The following is a 19,433-nucleotide window of genomic DNA, read 5'->3' as shown; positions in this document are numbered from 1 at the left end:
CGAGAGAGAGAGAAAGACATCCATTGGCTAACCATGGAATCAGGGCAGTGAAATTCAGTTGTTTTGGCGTTTGCTTGGTGGCGTGTGTCTTTGGTGTCACTGTCTGTTGTCTGGATGCTGTGGATGAACCAAACACCGGGACACACGTTCTGCTCCAGATGGCATCCAGTCAGCGAGAGCAGGAGAGCACAAGAGAAAAGAGGCCGCATAGGCTGCTGAATGAAAGAGGTCATCTGAAGAGGAGAATGCCCTCTGGACATGTTCTTTTCATAACCTCCCCATCCTCCACCTCATCTTCATACACACATGTAGCACACCCTCACACACAGCCTCTACAAACGCGTGTATGCACACACACACACACACACAAACATATATATATAAACTATGCACACACACACACACACACACACACACACACACACACACACACACACACACACACACACACGAATATGTATGAAATTAAATGGCGCCTGTGGCAAGCACTGGAATTGCCCCCCTGTCCAAGCATCTGACACCCATCTTTTAGAAAACTTCACCATAATATCCACTTTAAAAATACAGGACCCAACTATTGCCATGAAGCACTTGACTTGAGTGCTGTCAAGCACAAAACGCACAGAGCTCACACTCCCTACGGAAGAGCTCCATTGGCAGGGGTGTTGCTAGGAGCTGAAAACATTCAAAGCTTTGCTCTGACCTGAAGGGAGGTAGGGGGGCATCCTCCCCCGTGATATTTTTGAATATTCTGTGAGTGTTGTGATGTGATGACTTCACATTCTAGTGTCAGGTGCACACAATGTTTCTGAGTGAATGATGCAGGGTGAAGGAGAGGCAGGAGGAATCTATAAAGGACATAAAACACTCAGCCATGTGTCAAGAACCTGTCAGTGTTCCTTGTGACTGACATGGTGAAAAGTCCTCAAATTGAAACATTGGATGTAAAAATACATACTAAATGTGATTGGATTTCAGGTGTATATATATGTATATATATATACTGTATAATATATAATTTGTGAGCTACTTCATAATTTCAATGTAAATCTCATTCACTGTTCTGATGATGAAGATGTGCGTAGACATATTATTACTGTAAATTGGAGGATGACATGATGAGGCCTCTTCATCTCTCTCCTCCTCTTCCTCAGGGTCCTGAAGCACTCAGTAGATGCCACAGACGAGGACCTGGGCCCCAGTCCAGGCTTCCGTATGGAGATGTCCATCTTCTATGTGGTCTACTTTGTGGTGTTCCCCTTCTTCTTCGTCAACATCTTCGTGGCTTTGATCATCATCACCTTCCAGGAGCAAGGAGACAAGGCCATGTCCGACTGTAGTCTGGAGAAGAATGAGGTAGTGGACCAAACCACACCTTCCACATGTGCTTAGTCTACAAACACACACTGAACACGCACACGCACGCACACACACACACACTTAGTCCACAAACACACATACAGGCACAGTCACACAAGGTACACACCTCAATGAACTTCAAATGTGACATCTTAAGTAGGCAGTATCTGATCAGCACAATGAAGTGGCAGCCAGGTGTTACACTCTCATTTACACTCCCAGTGCTATACACTCATTTCATCTCATTTACACTCCCAGTGCTACACACTCATTTCATCTCATTTACACTCCCAGTGCTATACACTCACTTCATCTCATTTACACTCCCAGTGCTACACACTCAGTATTAACACTTTCTTCCTCTAATTTACACTCCCAGTGCTACTCATTTGAGCTGTAATGAAAATAGGAAAAGCCAGAATGTCTTTGAGCTATTTTATTTCTTCTGAAGAGCTGAATGGACCACAGGACCGCCATGGTGTGTGTGTGTGCCTGTGTGTGTGTGTGTGTGTGTGTGTGTGTGCGCGTGTGTGTGTGTGTGTGTGTGTGTGTGTGTGTGTGTGTGTGTGTGTGCATTTGGGCATATGGTAGACAGTGATCTCCACTGGGATTCCCCTCACCTGTCAGAGTCAGGCTAGTGCACCTGTCTACACCAATTTTTGCTGATCTTTGCACACACAGACACACACACACACACACACACACACACACACACACACACACACACACACATAAAACCTAAGTCACTCACACACTCCACACCCCACTACACCAAACCTCCGGAGAAAGAATAAGCCCAGTGAACCATATGTGCCTCACGCTGTCCGTCTCTCTTTCCGTCTCTCTCTCACTCATTCCATTCAAATATCTCTAACAAGACTCTGCTTCCCTGTCTGTTTCTCAGACCGCTATGAGAACTAGTTTGTTTAGTGTGTGTGTGATCTCTGATCCTCAGATTGGCTTCATTTCTAGTAAATGAGTTGCCCTGTGGTGCTCATTTGACGTGATAAATCTGCCCAGAAGAAATAGCATGAATAGAAAAGAATCAAGTGTTATTTTACAAATAATTGTTATGCCTTGTTCCCACTCTCTTTGTTTCTGTCTCTGTCTCTATTTCTTTCTTGACCCCTCTCTTGCTTTCCCTCCCTCTCTCTTGTCTACAGCGGGCGTGTATAGACTTTGCCATCCACGCTAAACCGCTAACACGCTACATGCCCCAAAACAAGCAGTCGTACCAGTACAAGCTGTGGAAGTTTGTGGTGTCCAGCCCTTTCGAGTACTCCATCATGACCCTGATCGCCCTCAACACCATTGTGCTGATGATGAAGGTAAATGTTGACTGGGCAAACCTCACTGTTTAATTATCCGTCGCAGAGCCACTATGTGCAGCACTGTGCAAAAGCATGGGACTGCTGTATAATAGCACAGTGAGCTGAGTCCTTCAAAGCTGCTCTCCATTTCAATTCCCATAGCTTACTAAACCAAAGGCATCTCATGGGGGTTAATGTTCCGTGTCAGGTATATTTCAGGGCCTTTACTGGCCAGTTAAGGACATGGTCAATTGAAAACAAGGTAGAGCATGTTGTATCAATATTTGATACATTTATATGTGTACGTTTATTGTGTTCATGATGATGTGTGTTTGGATAAGACCACAATCATGCATGAAGTGTGTGTGTTCCTATGAGTGGAGGTATGACGGGACTGTCAGTGTTACTTGGGCTGATCAATCACATCAGTCCTCTTTGGCGGGGGTGGGGGGGGTGTCAGACACCCCTTTCAACTTAATCAATTAGTGGCAGCAGGAGGAAGAGAGTGGAGCAGTGAACCTGTGTTGAAATGCCATTTGTCATAACAGATCATTTGACTTCATACAGTGAGTCTCAATTATTCACCAGGCTAATGAACAAGGGAAGTTAATGCGTGGTATTATTCATGGTACATTTGTGTGGTGGTGTTTTTTAGTTTTTTGTTCATCTTTGTGTCAAAATTAAAACAGATTTCTGCTAAAGATTATTTTGTGTGTTTAGTGTATCATTTAGTATTTACTAGAATATGTTGAATCCGGTCTTGTTACCATGATCACACACAACCACTCCAGCTTCATCTCCAGACCTTCTCCATATATAGTATGTCCGTTGTTTTTGGGCTATACCCGATAATTGAACTTTCTAAAAACACACTTTTCCCCAAATACACTGTGTCAATGGACGTCAAGAGGGTGGAAAAGTGAGAGTGTTGTTGGATGTCTTGTCTTGCAGTTCCATGATGCCCCGAAGCCGTACGAGGACATGCTGAAGTACCTGAACATCATCTTCACTGCACTCTTCACTCTGGAGTGCATCATCAAGATGGTTGCCTTCGGGCCACTGGTGAGCCTGGCATGCATAATTCCACACGGCACCTCACCACACAAGAGGATGACATTGGATGAGAACTTAAGACAATATTTGACAGTATTTAATCAACAGCTACATATGGTAGAACGATTTATTAATTTTAAATGAATTTCTCTGCATTTGATATAATTCAGCCGTTGAATTGTAGGACGTCAACATTCCATTCTTTCAAAGCGAGACATCAGAACTTCAGGTAGCAATTTAAAACGTTACATTTGACAGGTATCGAGTAAGGAAGGGGAGCAAATGGAGTAAGGGGAATGTATAAATTAGCATGTAACATGAAGACATGGAGATCACAAATAGCCTCTCTCACTCTGCAGAGGGACTGTATTCATTGCTTGGCAACGCTTGACGCCAAAATCTCATGTTAGATAATTTTGGGGGCAGAGAATGGACAAAAAATGTAATAAAAAATATGTAGGAAAACACAATTAATTAATAATTTGTTCATGGGGTTAGTAAAAGATATTCTGCCTAATGCCTATAGCTGATTCACAGCCATGATTATATCCTTTACCAACACCACTCTTGCGCGTGTCACATTGCTTAAATATAAAGCTGGAACCTCATAACTATGCTTTTAAACTTTATTGCTCTAGGCACATTCCACTTGCCGTAGTTATAATTAATGGGTTGCATAATACATTAATAATCAAGCACTTTAAACTTTTTTGTTTATTTTTTTACGTATCCCAGGAAACGTATATCATTACAGCTTTACACAATAAACAATATACTATATTCTCCTATACTATAATAGATAGTATATTCTATACTACTACTATACTACTGTTTTTACAGTATGAATTCTCAGTCTTTGCCAATTAAAATGTGAATGCTTTACTTGAAAAGCATATATGGAAAATACCTGTTTATGACCTGGCAACAACGTACAATTATTCCCTGTTTTCCTAATGTGCATTTCCCCTGTGGAGTGATAGGCTGTTGGTCCACAAGCGCACATAGGTGTCATCATCCCTGTGCCTCTGGGTCTTATTGAGTCAGCCAGCGCACACACACACACACACACACACACACACACACACACACACACACACACACACACACACACACACACACACTCAAACACTCAGAGCTTTAAATGATCATAAGCACTGCTAGTTTCAGTGGAAAGAGAAAGCTTTGTAGAGCAAAGGTCTTTAGTAGAGCAAGATCAAAAAGTAAGCAGGAGAGAGAGAGAGCACTGGAGAGGTAAAGCAGGTAGAGTGAGATGGAAAGATGTGTTTGAGAAAGAATGCGAGCTCAGAATTGATGGAAATCCTGGCAGAACATTTGCAGGAGTAGTCAGAATGTGCGAGTGACGGAGAGAAAAGAGGAGAGAGAGAGAGAGAGAGGGATGGATGGGAAAGGGGAGGAATAAATCTTTCCTCAGTGCCAGTTTGTCTGGCCTGCGGCAAAGCATCTCATCCCAGGAACCATTTCCATTCATGAGGCTCATTTATTAAATGGCCATGCTCATACACACACACACACACGCACACACATACACACACACACACACACACACACACACACACACACACACACACATACACACACACACACACACACACACACACTCGCATCCACACACACACACACACACACACACACACACACACACACACACACACACACACACACACACACACACACACACTCGCACACACACACAAACACACACACACACACTCGCACCCACACACACTGCTTACATCCACTTGCACAAATCTCTCTCTGTTTGTGTGTTGTTTTACGCTGTCAGACACTGCCTCACTGCAAATGGCAGTGGTGTCACGGGCAGAGGTGTAGCCCAGCGATGTGAAGTGGGCGGGGAGGCTGATCTGGAGAGGGGAATCATAACACTGTGTGTGGGAGTTTGGAATCATAACACTGTGTGTGGGAGGCTGATCTGGAGAGGGGAATCATAACACTGTGTGTGGGAGTTTTTGGTAGTGTGTGTGGGTGCATTTATGCTAGATGTCCCATTTCTGTCTCTTTGCCTCTCATTCTTTCATTTCTCTTCTCTTCCCTTCTCTTCCTCTCTCTCTGTCCTTTTCTCTTTCTCTTGCTCTCTTTCTGTATTTGCCCCCCCCCCCCCCCCCCCCTTTCAATTTCTTCCGCAGAATTACCTGAAAGAGGCCTGGAATGTGTTTGACTTGATCACAGTGCTGGGCAGCATCACAGACATACTGGTGACTGAGATCAAGGTAAGCTGAGCAACATGATAACGACCTGGATGGCATTAACCCTCTAACGCACCACCCCTCAGCTGCAAGATGAGTGACATTGTACACACCCTCTGCCATGTTTTTTTCAGTCCACTCCTCCTCGCAGAGTTTCAAGGATAGATAGCATATTGATCTCTAGAGGTTTCAATGGCAGTAATCAATGCTGGATTACTTAGCTTAGCACCTCCTCCTTCTTCCAGACCAGCTGGCTAGTCTGTTCTCCTCAGCGCTAGTCTTCTAGAAAGTTCTCGAGGGAGCTCGCCACATCAGAGTGCATACAATACACTTTAGTGTTGGTGCTTAGTGTGGTAAGAGAGTCATTAAAATGAATGGAGATCTGCGAGGACAGTAGGAGTCGGCTGGAGTCGATCGGGACATTAAAGCAGATTTAATGCCTGTAGGCTTTGCAGATAAAGCCACTCTCCTCGCAAGTGTGTCGTCTGTTGTGTTGTCTGTGTATATTTATGTTGCTGCCTCTCTTCTCTTTGTCTCTCTCTATCTGTCAGTGGGTGAGCTTGATTGGCTTTGTTGTTGTTGTTGTTGTGTTTATGTTTTGTCTGAGATAGTCCTCCTGACAATCTTCATAGACTCCATAGAACCTGTGTGTTGTGCCTACGCAGTACCCCTGCAGTAATGAAAATACACCAGCTATAAAAATGTTGTTATGTCTTTTACTGGTGAATTTGGGGAGATCCCTTTAAATGGAAAGTCAAGGTGTTATATCTAATTGAAAATCTGTTAAAAGAAATCCCCCACTCCTTCTAACACTCTATTCAAGGATAGATAAATGTGCAAACAGCATTTGTGTGACCTCTTTTTGCGTCTCCCCTGATAAACTCAATTAAAGCTGATAGCTTTATTGTCATAGTGTTATCAGCACTGCGATCATTTCTTACAAGAAATGTGACATCACATATTCCTGGAGAGGGTCTGTTATCAGCATGAGTGGTTCAGAATGAAAATGAATGGGCTTCAGTAGCCTGAAATGGAGTTTGTCAGCGAGGACTCTGCGCTCATTTAATGATTTCTCTTCTGGCTCCTGTCCACTCTTACTTCTGCTCGACGGACGCTGCAGACGGTGAGTTGCTTTTCGTGTCCGCCGCTGCTTCCCTAAATGCTTCCCCCTCTTCCCTCAGACCTCTTGACCTTGACCTGCTCCCTGATATCCAACCCATTATTCGCCTTAAGAATACACTGGGTGGCATGATTAACACGTCTCCTTCTGTTACCGCAACTCTCTTTGTGAAAAAGAGAGTATTTGTGGAACTTGCACAGCATTCTGCACATCCGTTGAATGCAAAGCAGAGTGAGAGAGAGAGAGATGGAAATGCTGTTGCATTCACAAAACAATATTAAGAGGCATTTGACCTTGAGATTACTAAATGAATGTGTCACTTAAATGTACATCACCATATAACTCCTAAACCTTTCCTATGTTCCATAACTTTCCCTTTGTCTTGTTTAACACACAGTTGTCTGACGTTTAAAAAAAAAAGATCATAGAAAATATAACAAATATAACAAATAACAGTTGAGTTTCCTCATAAAAGAATTATAGTCTCTAATAGAGCTATGTTTACTCACTCACTCATAAAGGATTAAGGTATCTTGGCATGCTATTGCATGGAACCTAATGCTGAGAAGAATCTTCTCCCAAATGTCCATGGGGTTTTACCTGTGAAAATGTTGTTCACCGCCTTGACTCTACATACATTCAGAGGCACAGTCCTTATTCCATGTTATAGCCTACAGTATACCTACGTATATACTGTAGTTCCATTAAGCCTATACCAGGAAACATTTGGCTGTGTTACTGTGTTAAACACACAGGTATGCTGACTACACAGTTTGGAGCAAATGGACATTCGGTTCTCTCATTTTAGCATGATTTTAGCATGAGTTGCATGCCAGATCGCCTTATGCTAACACATAACTACTTAGCTTTGATAAGCCATGCAATCCAACTGGATGATGGGCCTGCAATTTGACCCAAACTTAAGTACCTGGTGGACACATCTGTATTTATATGTAAGTATTTACTTTGACTTAGGATTGCAAAGAAAGGAAGCAGAGAGTCTTTCTCTTAAAACATGCTATCATTAAGATTTAGAGATTCATGATAAAATGGTTTCCTAATCCTAGTTTTTATGGATTTTGGATTATTACATCTTTACATTAATCTCTCTTAGTTTTTTTGTTTTCTTTCATCTTCTAGATATATATTCATCCATCTGTAATAATGAATTGAAATCTGTACATAAGCAGCCTCATTGCTAATGGCCTGTGTAATGGCTTTCTTCAAAGTGTTACCCCCCTTTACAACCTCCTCAGTGCATCATGACGAAGATATATTTAATATTTGGCTGCTATGTATAACCCAAGCATGTGTCAGAGCTGTTATTAACTGATAAGATGTACAGTACGATATGTACAGTATGTTCAAGAAAAGCCACTGATTGTCAGAGCATGAATCAGTGTTGACAGATTGAATGGGAAAGCATGATGCCTGGCATACAAGCCCTTATAGACGTTCCCTCTGCACATCACGGAGAAGCTTTTCACCTGAGATCAGCCTCGCTGTTTAAAAGCACTCCTCCAAGGCACCACTGTGAAAGCCCCTCATCTCTCCCCTCCCTCCCCAGGACAAGCTGATCAACCTGAGTTTCCTGAGGCTTTTCAGGGCGGCCCGCCTCATCAAGCTGCTCCGGCAGGGCTACACCATCCGCATCCTGCTCTGGACCTTCGTGCAGTCCTTCAAGGTAGGCCCCCCGTTTCCCTAACCCTTCAAGGTAACCCCCCCCCCCCCCCACCCCCGTTTCCCTTACCCTAACCCTTCAAGGTAGCCCCCCCCCCCCATTTCCCTTACCCTAACCCTTCAAGGTAGGCCCCCGTTTCCAAAGCACAGTCTTTCTAAGGGGAGCCTCCCAGTGTGGTCAGACTGCGTTCAATTTTGGGCTTGGTTTTTGGTAATGAATCACAAAAAAAATTGTGACACTGTGTGTAAGGTCACTGCTGTCAGTCATCCTAAAGAGAGTGACTAAACATACGGAGAGATCCATACTCTTTTAATTCCACATTGACTTGGGTTGATTGATTGTCCAGGAAAAGTCACTGGATGGTTGGGCCTTAAGGGGCCAGATGTGAAGGGCTTTTAATCTCTGAATAATTGATGAGCATACCATCACTATGTGTGGAAAGCTTTGCCTTAATTGTAACTAATGGGAAGTTGTTTTCATGACAACTACAAGATGTACGATGTAGTGAATGCTAAAGCCATTAGTGTGGTTAAGTGGAGTCGAAAGGTCAGCGAGTCTTTGACCTCTGTATAAATGAGACCATAAACATCCCACCTCAGCCCAACTACTGTAGTTACTCAGCACTCTGTTCCACACTTTTGAAATCACATGCATTGAGGATATAAGAGTGTTTGTCGACTCCCTGTACTGGTAGACTGGTGGAACTTTGACGCTGCTGAAAGACTAACTGTTATTTGTGTTCTGAAAGGATGGTGTATTTCTCTGGTTATAAGTATTAGTCAAGTAGCACTGAGTAATACCTGTCCCTGCTATATGAATGAGCGTATTGCTTCCCCTTAGTTTTCAACATGATTAGAGTCAGGTGTTCCCTAAAGAACAGAAGCATGGTTATGCGTTTCCTCTAAAGGTTTTATCAGTTAAGGTATTTGAACACACCTCGTGCTTTAAAGGTCGGTCTCCGAATTAGACAACCACTTAATGCAGCTGCCACAGAAGCAGGCAGGTGTGAACCCACTCTTATAACAACAAATGAGGGGTACCTCTCACAGAGATTATCCTTCATAACACACTTACAGTCTGTGTCAGAGTCTGTCCTGTGGAACATCTGCTGCTCACGGTTTGTGTGATGGATCACCACGGTAACTGTCTCTCTCCTGTTCCCAAGGCACTGCCGTATGTCTGCCTCCTCATCGCCATGCTGTTCTTCATCTACGCCATCATCGGGATGCAGGTGGGTATTGGTCTAAGGTCAAAGAGCAGAGTTCATTGGTCAGTCCAGCTGGACGATAGGTGGTTTCCCCGGGGGGAACTATGCTCTGAAATCAAATTTGTGTGATGACATGTTCATTTCATAGAATGATTTGTGGTTTTCCAATGATTACTTGAAGTGTGAAGATAGTCATTAAATTTGGCTTGACCACCACATGACACACCAGTGATGATAGTAATATGTCAGTGAATTCCCCTTAGACTCACTTAGACACAAATGAGAAGAGAATGGTTTGATTCTTTACTAAATGAAAATTCTTTAGATTGATTGCTAGAATCTGACTCACTGTTGGCGTTTCTGCGTCTCCCTCACCTCTTCCAGCGCATGGGGATGGACTTGTTACAGTCTCTGTTCAGTGCAAGGCAAGGACAGTTTTTGACTCAGGGTGGTCTAATATATTCCACTCCAGTGGAGTACGGGCCTTTAATGAATATGCTAATGGTAGTAGATGAAGGTGCGTCCTCTGTGGGGCTCCGCTGCAGAACACATTAGAGAGGACAACCCGAGGACGGAGCACACATCGCTCTTTTGTGAGTGCGCACTCTGTCAAAAGGGAACGCAGCAATCTCACACTCCATTCAAGGGGTGTGAGCGCACACCACCATCAAGACCACGCTCACTAGGCTGAAAATAATAGTTGACACACTCACTAGGCTGTGAATAATATTGAACAGCACTACTTGGCAGACATCTTAGAGGAGCTTCTCTTCTTCTTCTTCTTACTCCATTAAGGAAAAACTTTGGGCATTAGTTAGATGGCGAAAGCGGCTGGCTGAAACGGCAGGGCATGCACGCTTATGTACAAAGGTTGACATGCTGCAGATCGAGCAGTAAAGGTGAGGTCCAAGTACAAAGTGGGAAGGGCCAGGCTGAAGTTATTTAGTGATAAGTAAATAGTTCATAAGTAAATAGCATTGTATTTCTACTTAGTTTTGACAAGAATTCAGTTTTCACCATCGTCATGTGGACACCCTTTACGAGCCATTTTTACCATCAAACTAGGGCGGCCCATATGTCTGACATTCCTTCACATTAACTGATGGTCCCAACCTTTAGTTTTGATTGCTCATTTTGAAGCATTGCAGGCAATCTACTAAATTGTGCACAGAATGAATGTTGCTGGCCGTCCCGTAGATTGGCGTGGCATTATAAATCAATGCTAATTGTGTCTCGCTGAAGAAGAGCAGCATTTCAATCAGTAAGTGGTATAATCACCATGAAGCCCCCTGGGTAGCACGACAGGGGACTAAACTATTGTTCTCCCCCACCCCCCGACTCACACACCCCCACACACTCTCTCTCTCACACACACATACACACACACACACACACACACACACACACACACATACACACACTACTACACACACTATAAAGTGAAATGTTTTTCTCTATTAGAGATACAAATAGTTTCACAACTTTCGATTATGCCCACAGAAGTGCATTGGACAGCGCTGTCAGATTCCAGTAATGCAACTGTGTTTAAGAGAAATTGTATGTCAACGCATTGTTTATGTTTCATAGGCGTTTGACAAGGCATTTTGATCTGTGGCACTTCTTAATGTTTTCATTGTTTGTTAAAAAACTAATACTGAAGCAATATTTAAGTAATAAGACAATGGAAAAAGTCAAATTTGGGCCTAGAAAATCCACCCGTGTTACCTTCAGAGCAGGTTTTATTACTGGTAGTACTTGTATTGTCCAAGTGTGCTATGGGGTAAAAACTATTGAGACTGGTACTAACATTTAGATAGCAAGCACTTTCATTGTATGTGTGTGTGTGTGTCTGTGCGTGTGTGTGTGTCTGTGCGTGTGTGTATGTCTGTGCGTGTGTGTGTGTGTGTGGCACCAACACTGTTATGATCATGCAGTATGTGGAGAGTCTTGTCTTGAGTTCTCTGTAAAAGAGGTCAGTGTGTACTCCAGACACGGTGTGTGACCTGTCCTCAGGCCCAGCTTAATTATTGAGTGATTCTTCCTCAGGGTGTTCCTGTACCTTTCTCTCTCTCTATCTCTTCTCTCTCTCTCTCTCTCTGTCTCTGTCTCTCTCTCTCTCACTGCTATATAACCCTCTGAAGCTAGTCTTTTTTTTTTATCTTGCTTTATTATTATTTTTTCAGGCAAAGTGCAATAATAAAACAAAGTGTCAGTGTCATTATTGCATGTTTTTTGTTTGTCTGGCCAAACAGTGGACACAAAAACGTTTTATTATTTTAGAACGACACATCGGTACAGAGAATGTGTGATTTAAAGGGGAGCCTGAGGCCTCGTCTCGTCTCTTCTCTTCTCTTCTCCTCTCCTCTCTTCTTCTCTTCTCTTCTCTTCTCTTCTCTTTTCATCTCTTTTCTTCTCATATCTTCTCTTCTCATCTTTTATCTTCTCTTGTCTTCTCTTTTCTTCTCATCTCTTCTCTTCGGTGTCTTCTCACAGGTGTTTGGAAACATCCAGCTAAATGATGACACAGCAATCAACCGCCACAACAATTTCCAGACCTTCTTCCAGGCCCTCATACTCCTGTTCAGGTAAAGTGCTTTTGGACAGCATTATTTTGAAGTTAGACAGCTTATACATTCATTCATGAACAAGCCTTCTTACAGTAACTCAGTGTTCACTCTATGTGATAGGGGAAAAACAACTGTTCCATTATATTTGTGAACACGTTTATTTTTAGACGTAATTTTGGTTCCCCCATGTTGTATTAGTATATGAGCCATAGATACTGTATGTTTTTTCCCCATCTATTAGTATATGAGCCTTACATACTGCATGTTCTTTTTATGTATTAGTATACATAAATACAGAATAGCTCAAAAATGAAGATGGTATGCATTTAAAACAAATGTCAACTACAGAGGTGACAATGAGTTGGTTCTCACTACTGTTCCATGCGTGTTCTTTTCATGAGCTTGGGTGTGTTTGTGTGTCAGGAGTGCCACGGGAGAAGCGTGGCATGATATCATGCAGCACTGCCTGAGCGAGCGAGAGTGTGACCCCAGCGCCGGCAACGCAAGGAAGGAGTGCGGCAGCGACTTCGCCTACTTCTACTTTGTCTCCTTCATCTTCCTCTGCTCCTTCCTGGTGAATTGCCCAAACACACCCCCTCTGTTTCCAACTCATTCACATGCAACCTCCATGGGAGCTAACGAAGCTAACTCCAAAGAGAGGACTGCGAAGGGATTTGCTTTTGTCAACTGAAGAATATGTCAAAACGCCTACATCCCAAATCCACGCCTCGGTGGAAAGCGATAACAGAATGTTTTTGAAAATGATGTTTTTCCCTTTGCATTGTCTAGAAGATTCTCATCTACTCGACAAGCTCCAAAGAGAGGACTGTGAATAGCCTGTTCTCTCTTTGACGGAATGTGACAGTTGAACTGTTGAACGCTAATGTGGAGTGTTTTTGTAAGCTGAGGTTCACTCTTATTTGTGTTGACTCTAATCTAACAAAGACACACACGCATTGATATCCCTTAACTATTGTCACGTGTCCTGCCTGTCTGCAGATGCTCAATCTGTTTGTGGCTGTCATCATGGACAACTTTGAGTACCTGACGCGAGATGCCTCCATCCTGGGCCCTCATCACCTGGACGAGTTCATCCGTGTCTGGGCTGAGTACGACCCGGCAGCCTGGTACGTACCAAACCTCCCAACCTCAGCAGCGTGTGGAAAACAGGCGGCACTTGTGAACCAGACTCAGAGTTGCGTGAGCGTGAGTGTTAGAAACGTGGCGTGCAGCCGATGTGGCACTGGTGACAAGCGTCCGTGCTAAAAGCCTCTCCCCTTAAATCGCTGGGTATTCTGTATTTCTGCCCGCCGGTTAAGCCAAGCCGACACACCCGCTCAGCTCCCAGGGAGCTATCGTCACGCCGCCGCACGTAAATCTCCTCTTTTTCTTTCTGTCTCCACTCTATCCCTCTTTCCTTCCTTCCGCTCGGATCCTTTACAATATTCTGCTCACGCCGTCGCTGTCAGGAGGCTAGACCATCAAAAAGCCTGTTGAGTCACAAGACATTTTTATTTTCGAGAAATGCTTCCAGAAGCACAACACGAGAAGACTTCTAAAGTCTTGTGGGTGCGGTCCATTGAAATATTTATTATTCATATTCACTATGTGAAGTGTATGTAGGGCATATATGAAACGCTGCTGCTGCCAAAAGCATAGGTATATTTAATCATATGTTCAGAGTCATACACTGTCAGACATACAGCTGTTTTATAATTGAGTGTTGTATTGTGCAGGCTGCAAGCTCTGAAGATTTTGCATCTCTGGATGGTTACCTTTTAGGGAAATCAGGGTGAAATTGACTGAGGGAAGTAGTTTAGAGGAGCTCTGTCGAAATGTCACGACTATTCCATTAACAACCTGAAAATGCATTTCTGAATCTTTTTGGCCTCTTATGAAATTATCAACACTGCACGATAAAGACTTCTACAGACTCTCAGGAGACTATTTAATAGCGTCACACTTTGAGGTGGAAGCAAGAATTCTACCCTTAATGCTTCACGTGTCAAGTATCCAAGTGGATTTCCCATTTTGGACTCCGCGGTTGGCAGTGTCACCTGCTACCTGCCGTTCAATCGATATCTTTGTGGTCAGTGGTCTTGCAATTGTAGGCAGGCAGAGACTGTGGATCAGAGTTTATCAGGCTAACGGCAGTAATCCTTCTCGTATGACTCAGATAACTATTCACACTATAACAGAATCATCTGACCTCAGACCCACAACACTTCTGCAGAGGAAATCTTGTGTATAAAAAAAATGATTGTTTATTTTGTTTCAGCACTGTTTTCAAGTTTAATGCACTGAAACTATTTACTGTGTTTATGATCATTGTTGTTTTGTTGATGTTCTATGCCTTGGTTGAAATGTCCTGCTCCACTCTTTTCTGTGTGCCCTAACTGTGATGTGTTCTTTGCAGCGGGCGGGTAGTCTATAAGGATATGTACAATCTGTTGCGTGTAATCTCCCCTCCCCTCGGCCTAGGGAAGAACTGCCCCAACAGAGTGGCCTACAAGGTTTGCAGAAGCCGCACATCTCCTCTCCTCCACTAGAGGTTGCCGAGAGGCAGATGCCATATTGCCTGAGAATTAACTGGCCTGCCACCCCTCCCCCTACTAATTGGATAGCGGGTAACCATGGTAACAGCAGGAAACAAAAGCAAAGTCTAAGACAAGCAATAAATTGGGCTGGGTTGGAGGGCTGTACAGGTTATTATACAATTTCAAGAGGAAAATTCACAGCAGCTCAATACATTTTACTTCAGCAATGCTGCTTTCAAAAAGACAGACACTGATATATCATAAATCATACACTGCAATACTTTTTATGATAGTGGAACAATCATAACAAAAACTATTTGACAATTGACAATCTTCCAGAAATTCAAAACCAATTAGCTCTGGAGATTTTTGTGAGATTTGAGATTTTTTTGTATCCTCCGTTATCCTCTCCAAATTTAATTTTGGAAGACCAATGCCTGGGGAAATATAATTGGTTTTAGTGTTGTAGAACATCAAAGACAGAAGTTGCTGAAAAGAAGGGAGCCTTGTGAGCTTGTGTTTCCTGGTTGCCATGTGAGTTATCCGCTGATGTCTACTAGCATGCAGGAAGTGACATCTCCAGTGAGACAGTCACAGCCACCTCCCCTTCCCCCATCCATGTCTCGCAAACCCACTTCAACCCCACGCCAGCATTTTCAGTCTTTCTTTCAGGTACTGGGCGTCGTCCTCGTCTTGGGAATTGGAACATGACTGGGATGTCTTTAAAATGCCCCTACCATAACCAATTCCCGGAAGAAAAAAAGAAAGAATAACCCTCTTTTTCATTTATTTTTCTCATGGTCTTTTCTTTTTGTCTTGCCATTTTTATCTTCCCTCACTGCCCTCCTCCCTCTTTCCTTCCCCTACGACTTTTGACCCTGTGAAGTGGCCGCATGAACTACCTCGCTATGTATGAGATGCTCCGCCACATGTCCCCACCCCTGGGGTTGGGAAAGAAATGTCCGCCGCGAATTGCCTATAAGGTACACCACACACAAACGCACACAACACACACACTTGAAAACCATTTTATTTCAGGCACATCCTCTGTGCAATACCTGCAATAGGCTGTCCTCTGGCTAGTATTGTGCTTCACATCGTCTGTGTAATACCTGCAATAGGCTGTCAGTATTGTGCTTCTCATCGTCTGTTCAATACCTCTGGCTGGTAGTGGGTAGTATTGTGCTGTACCTGTGGAAGCTGCTTTTTATGTTCTTTATTTGTGACTTAGTTTATGGCAGCAGATGCCTTTATCCAAAGCGACTTACAAGGATGTATACACAATTTTACATTTACACTGATGGCAGTGGGGTTCAGCGTCTTGCTCAAGGAGGACGGGAATCGAACTAGCAACCTTGTGATTACTAAACGACTTCTCAACCTCCTGTACCACGGCCACCCCAGTACCATATACCCTGAGGCTGTATCTCTGCACTAATGCTATGGAAATTGTTGAGACACTGGGCACTGCATCTCTAGATCATTTGTACTGAAAGAACAGGTTGAATTCCAGGTTAAGTATAAATGTTTAACCTGAGATGAAAACACATACACACACACACACACACACACACACACACACACACACACACAGTGGTGTGAATGGGCTGTCTGTGGCTGCAGCTGTGTGATGGGATGAGGGTTGAGAGCGTAGTATTGGCTTTGATCGGGCCAGAAGCGCCACTGTGTCTGCCCGTGCAGTGTGACGAGGGCGTCCCACGACTCGCTCCAAACAACCCACAGGCGCGAGCAGTCAATCCACAGAGAGAGAGAGAGAGAGAAAGAGAGAGGGATGACAGAAGCGATAGAAATACGGGAAGAGAGAGGGGGAATACAGAGTGGGAGAAAGAGAGAGAGAGAGATCAGGCTGGGACAGGGAGAGGAAAAGATGGATGGACAGGAGGTACAGAAAGACTGCTAGAGAAAAGGAAAAAAGAGAGGGAGAGAGAGATGACAGTAGCGAGGAGGCTGTATTTGTGCACTGAAGCGAGACTAGTCTTTGTTGCATCTCTTTTTTTTCTTCTTGTGTGCCGTTGTGGAAACGCATCACTCTTCCTCTCTCTCACTCTCCATATCTCCTCCTCTCTCTCTCTCTCTCTATCTCAACTCTACTTTGGTCCGTGGTGTGCACCGGCCTGTCTATGTGTGTCCGTGGGCTTTCTCCTCTCTCTCTCTCTCCCTCTTTCCATCTCTCCATCTCTCCTCCTCTCTCTCTCTCTCCCTCTCTCCATCTCTCCTCTCTCTCTCTCTCTCTCTCTCTCTCTCTCTCTCTCTCTCTCTCTCTCTCTCTCTCTCTCTCTCTCTCTGCTTTGGTCCGTGGTGTGCACAGGCCTGCCTATGTGTGCCAGTGGGCTTTCCTCCTCTCTCCATCAGTCTGCACGACAGACATTCTGATGGCCTTTTGTTTTGGTGTGTTTTGTTTTTCTGTTCAATTTGTCTTCTTTTCTGAGCAATTGCCTGGATTGGATATGCAAACTTTTTCAATTATCAGCTTTTGTTCATTTTTCCCTCACATGCTCCTGTTTCTCAGCATATCACTTGTGTCTCCAAGGACGGCCCTTATCTGGTGTTCTTTTATAGTATCTGTCTTAAATGGCTGTGGGTGGGTGTGACTTTAGAGGCGGGGGATATGAGCCAGATTGTGTGTGTGTGTGTGTGTGTGTGTGAATGCACGCTGTCTTCAAGGATCCATGACCTTGACTACACATGTGGATGTGAGGCCCTCTCCCCTCCCCCTTTATCACCGTGGTTACCATGCGAATGTGTGATCAGCTGAGCTCAGGCAAATACACCGACTCCCTAGCAACCGTCAGGCAACTCGGCCACACACCACCTCATAGCACATGCTAGCAGTGTGAGCCTCCGCTGCCAGGAAGAAGAAGGTTCTATCTATTAGTATGCAGTAGTATACTACTAGTATGCAATAGCATACTATTAGTATGCAATAGTATACTATTAGTATGCAGTAGTATACTACTAATAAAATTTCTCCATCTCGTCATGAGAGAAGTTAGTGTTCTGCATTTGCATGCTTCCCGCTGAACTGTGCGTCTGTGGTACTGGCGTGTCACACTGTGATGTAAATTAGCCGTGACTAGTCAGGGTTCAGCGCAACAGCCTGCAGCTCAACTCACAGCAGAAACTGTTGCTTGCACTCATGGGACGAGCATTTAGATCTGTCTGTGGGGGGCAGACCTAAATAAGCTCTCTCTCTCTTTCCATCTCTCTCTCTCTTTATATCTTTCTTTCTCTCTGTTTCCTGCTCATATGTACCCACATAACCACAGGCTGCCTTGCTGTTGTAGTACAGCAGAGGAACATACTACATTATAAGCGGAGTTCTGTTCCTGTTATAACCCCCTTCCCTGCCACCACCATCCATACCCAACTGTCCCTGCTATGACATATGACATAATATCTGCATGAATACTGCATGAATGTCTGAACTCTCTCTTCCCCTCTCTCTGTATGTCTCTCTCTATCTCACTGTCTTATATCTCTGTTCACACAAATTGCTGTACAAATCACCTGTTTTACTACTTCGAGAATAAGGAAAATTAAAAAGCACACATTTGCACAGAATATAATATTGGCCATAATCATTTCATCTGAGTTGATTAGGGTATTAGGGTATTATTCTCTCACTCCTTCTTATCCCATGTTCCTCTCTCTCTCTCTCTCTCTCTCTCTCATACACACTCTCTTTCTCTCACATCCTTTTCCTGGAGAGTTTCTTAGTGTGCTCAATTGAGATAAGCAAGATGACTTGCTCATGTTTCTAATCCATATTCAGTAGTCTTAGTCTCCCTTGCTCTCGCTCTAACACACACACACCCACACACACACACACACACACACACACACACACACACACACACACACCCACACACATTTCTCTCCTTTGACTCCCTCCCCAGAAGCACTCACTCAAGTGTAACTGTGTAACTGTGTGTTTCTCTCCGTCTCTCTGTGTGGCCCTCCCATGGTGACGGTGCAGCGCCTGGTCAGAATGAACATGCCCATTGCCGAGGACAACACAGTGCACTTCACCTCCACCCTCATGGCACTGATCCGCACTGCCCTGGATGTCAAACTGGCCTCAGGTCAGGCACGCCTTCCTAAAACACACTCACACCACTCACACACACACGCACACACACACACACGCACTCACACACGCACTCACACACACACACGCACGCACACACACACACACACACACACACACACACACATGCACCACTCACACACACACGCACTCACACATGCACACACACGCACTCACACATACAAGCACACACACGTACGCACACACACACGCACACATGAACACACATGCACATGCACTCACCCACGCACACACACGCGCACACA

The 19,433-nt window shown here is 44.1% G+C and overlaps 1 protein-coding gene across 1 annotated transcript in view; it reads left to right on the top strand.

Annotated features, from left to right (window-relative positions):
* cacna1bb (calcium channel, voltage-dependent, N type, alpha 1B subunit, b) overlaps positions 1 to 19,433 on the top strand; it is a gene marked incomplete at both ends in the record, with an annotated part of 146,147 nt that overhangs the window by 115,282 nt on the left and 11,432 nt on the right. Inside the window, 11 exons of the mRNA XM_080847519.1 lie at positions 1,155 to 1,356; positions 2,523 to 2,687; positions 3,621 to 3,731; positions 5,888 to 5,971; positions 8,635 to 8,751; positions 9,914 to 9,979; positions 12,449 to 12,540; positions 12,946 to 13,096; positions 13,522 to 13,649; positions 15,946 to 16,042; positions 19,057 to 19,162. Coding sequence (XP_080703645.1) covers positions 1,155 to 1,356; positions 2,523 to 2,687; positions 3,621 to 3,731; positions 5,888 to 5,971; positions 8,635 to 8,751; positions 9,914 to 9,979; positions 12,449 to 12,540; positions 12,946 to 13,096; positions 13,522 to 13,649; positions 15,946 to 16,042; positions 19,057 to 19,162 — 1,319 coding nt within the window. The remainder of the gene's footprint in view (positions 1 to 1,154; positions 1,357 to 2,522; positions 2,688 to 3,620; positions 3,732 to 5,887; positions 5,972 to 8,634; positions 8,752 to 9,913; positions 9,980 to 12,448; positions 12,541 to 12,945; positions 13,097 to 13,521; positions 13,650 to 15,945; positions 16,043 to 19,056; positions 19,163 to 19,433) is intronic.

The sequence above is a fragment of the Sprattus sprattus genome (assembly GCF_963457725.1).
Source record: "Sprattus sprattus genome assembly, chromosome: 11".
In the NCBI taxonomy this organism is placed as follows: Eukaryota; Metazoa; Chordata; class Actinopteri; order Clupeiformes; family Clupeidae; genus Sprattus; species Sprattus sprattus.
This window is presented reverse-complemented; position numbering and strand designations above follow the sequence as displayed.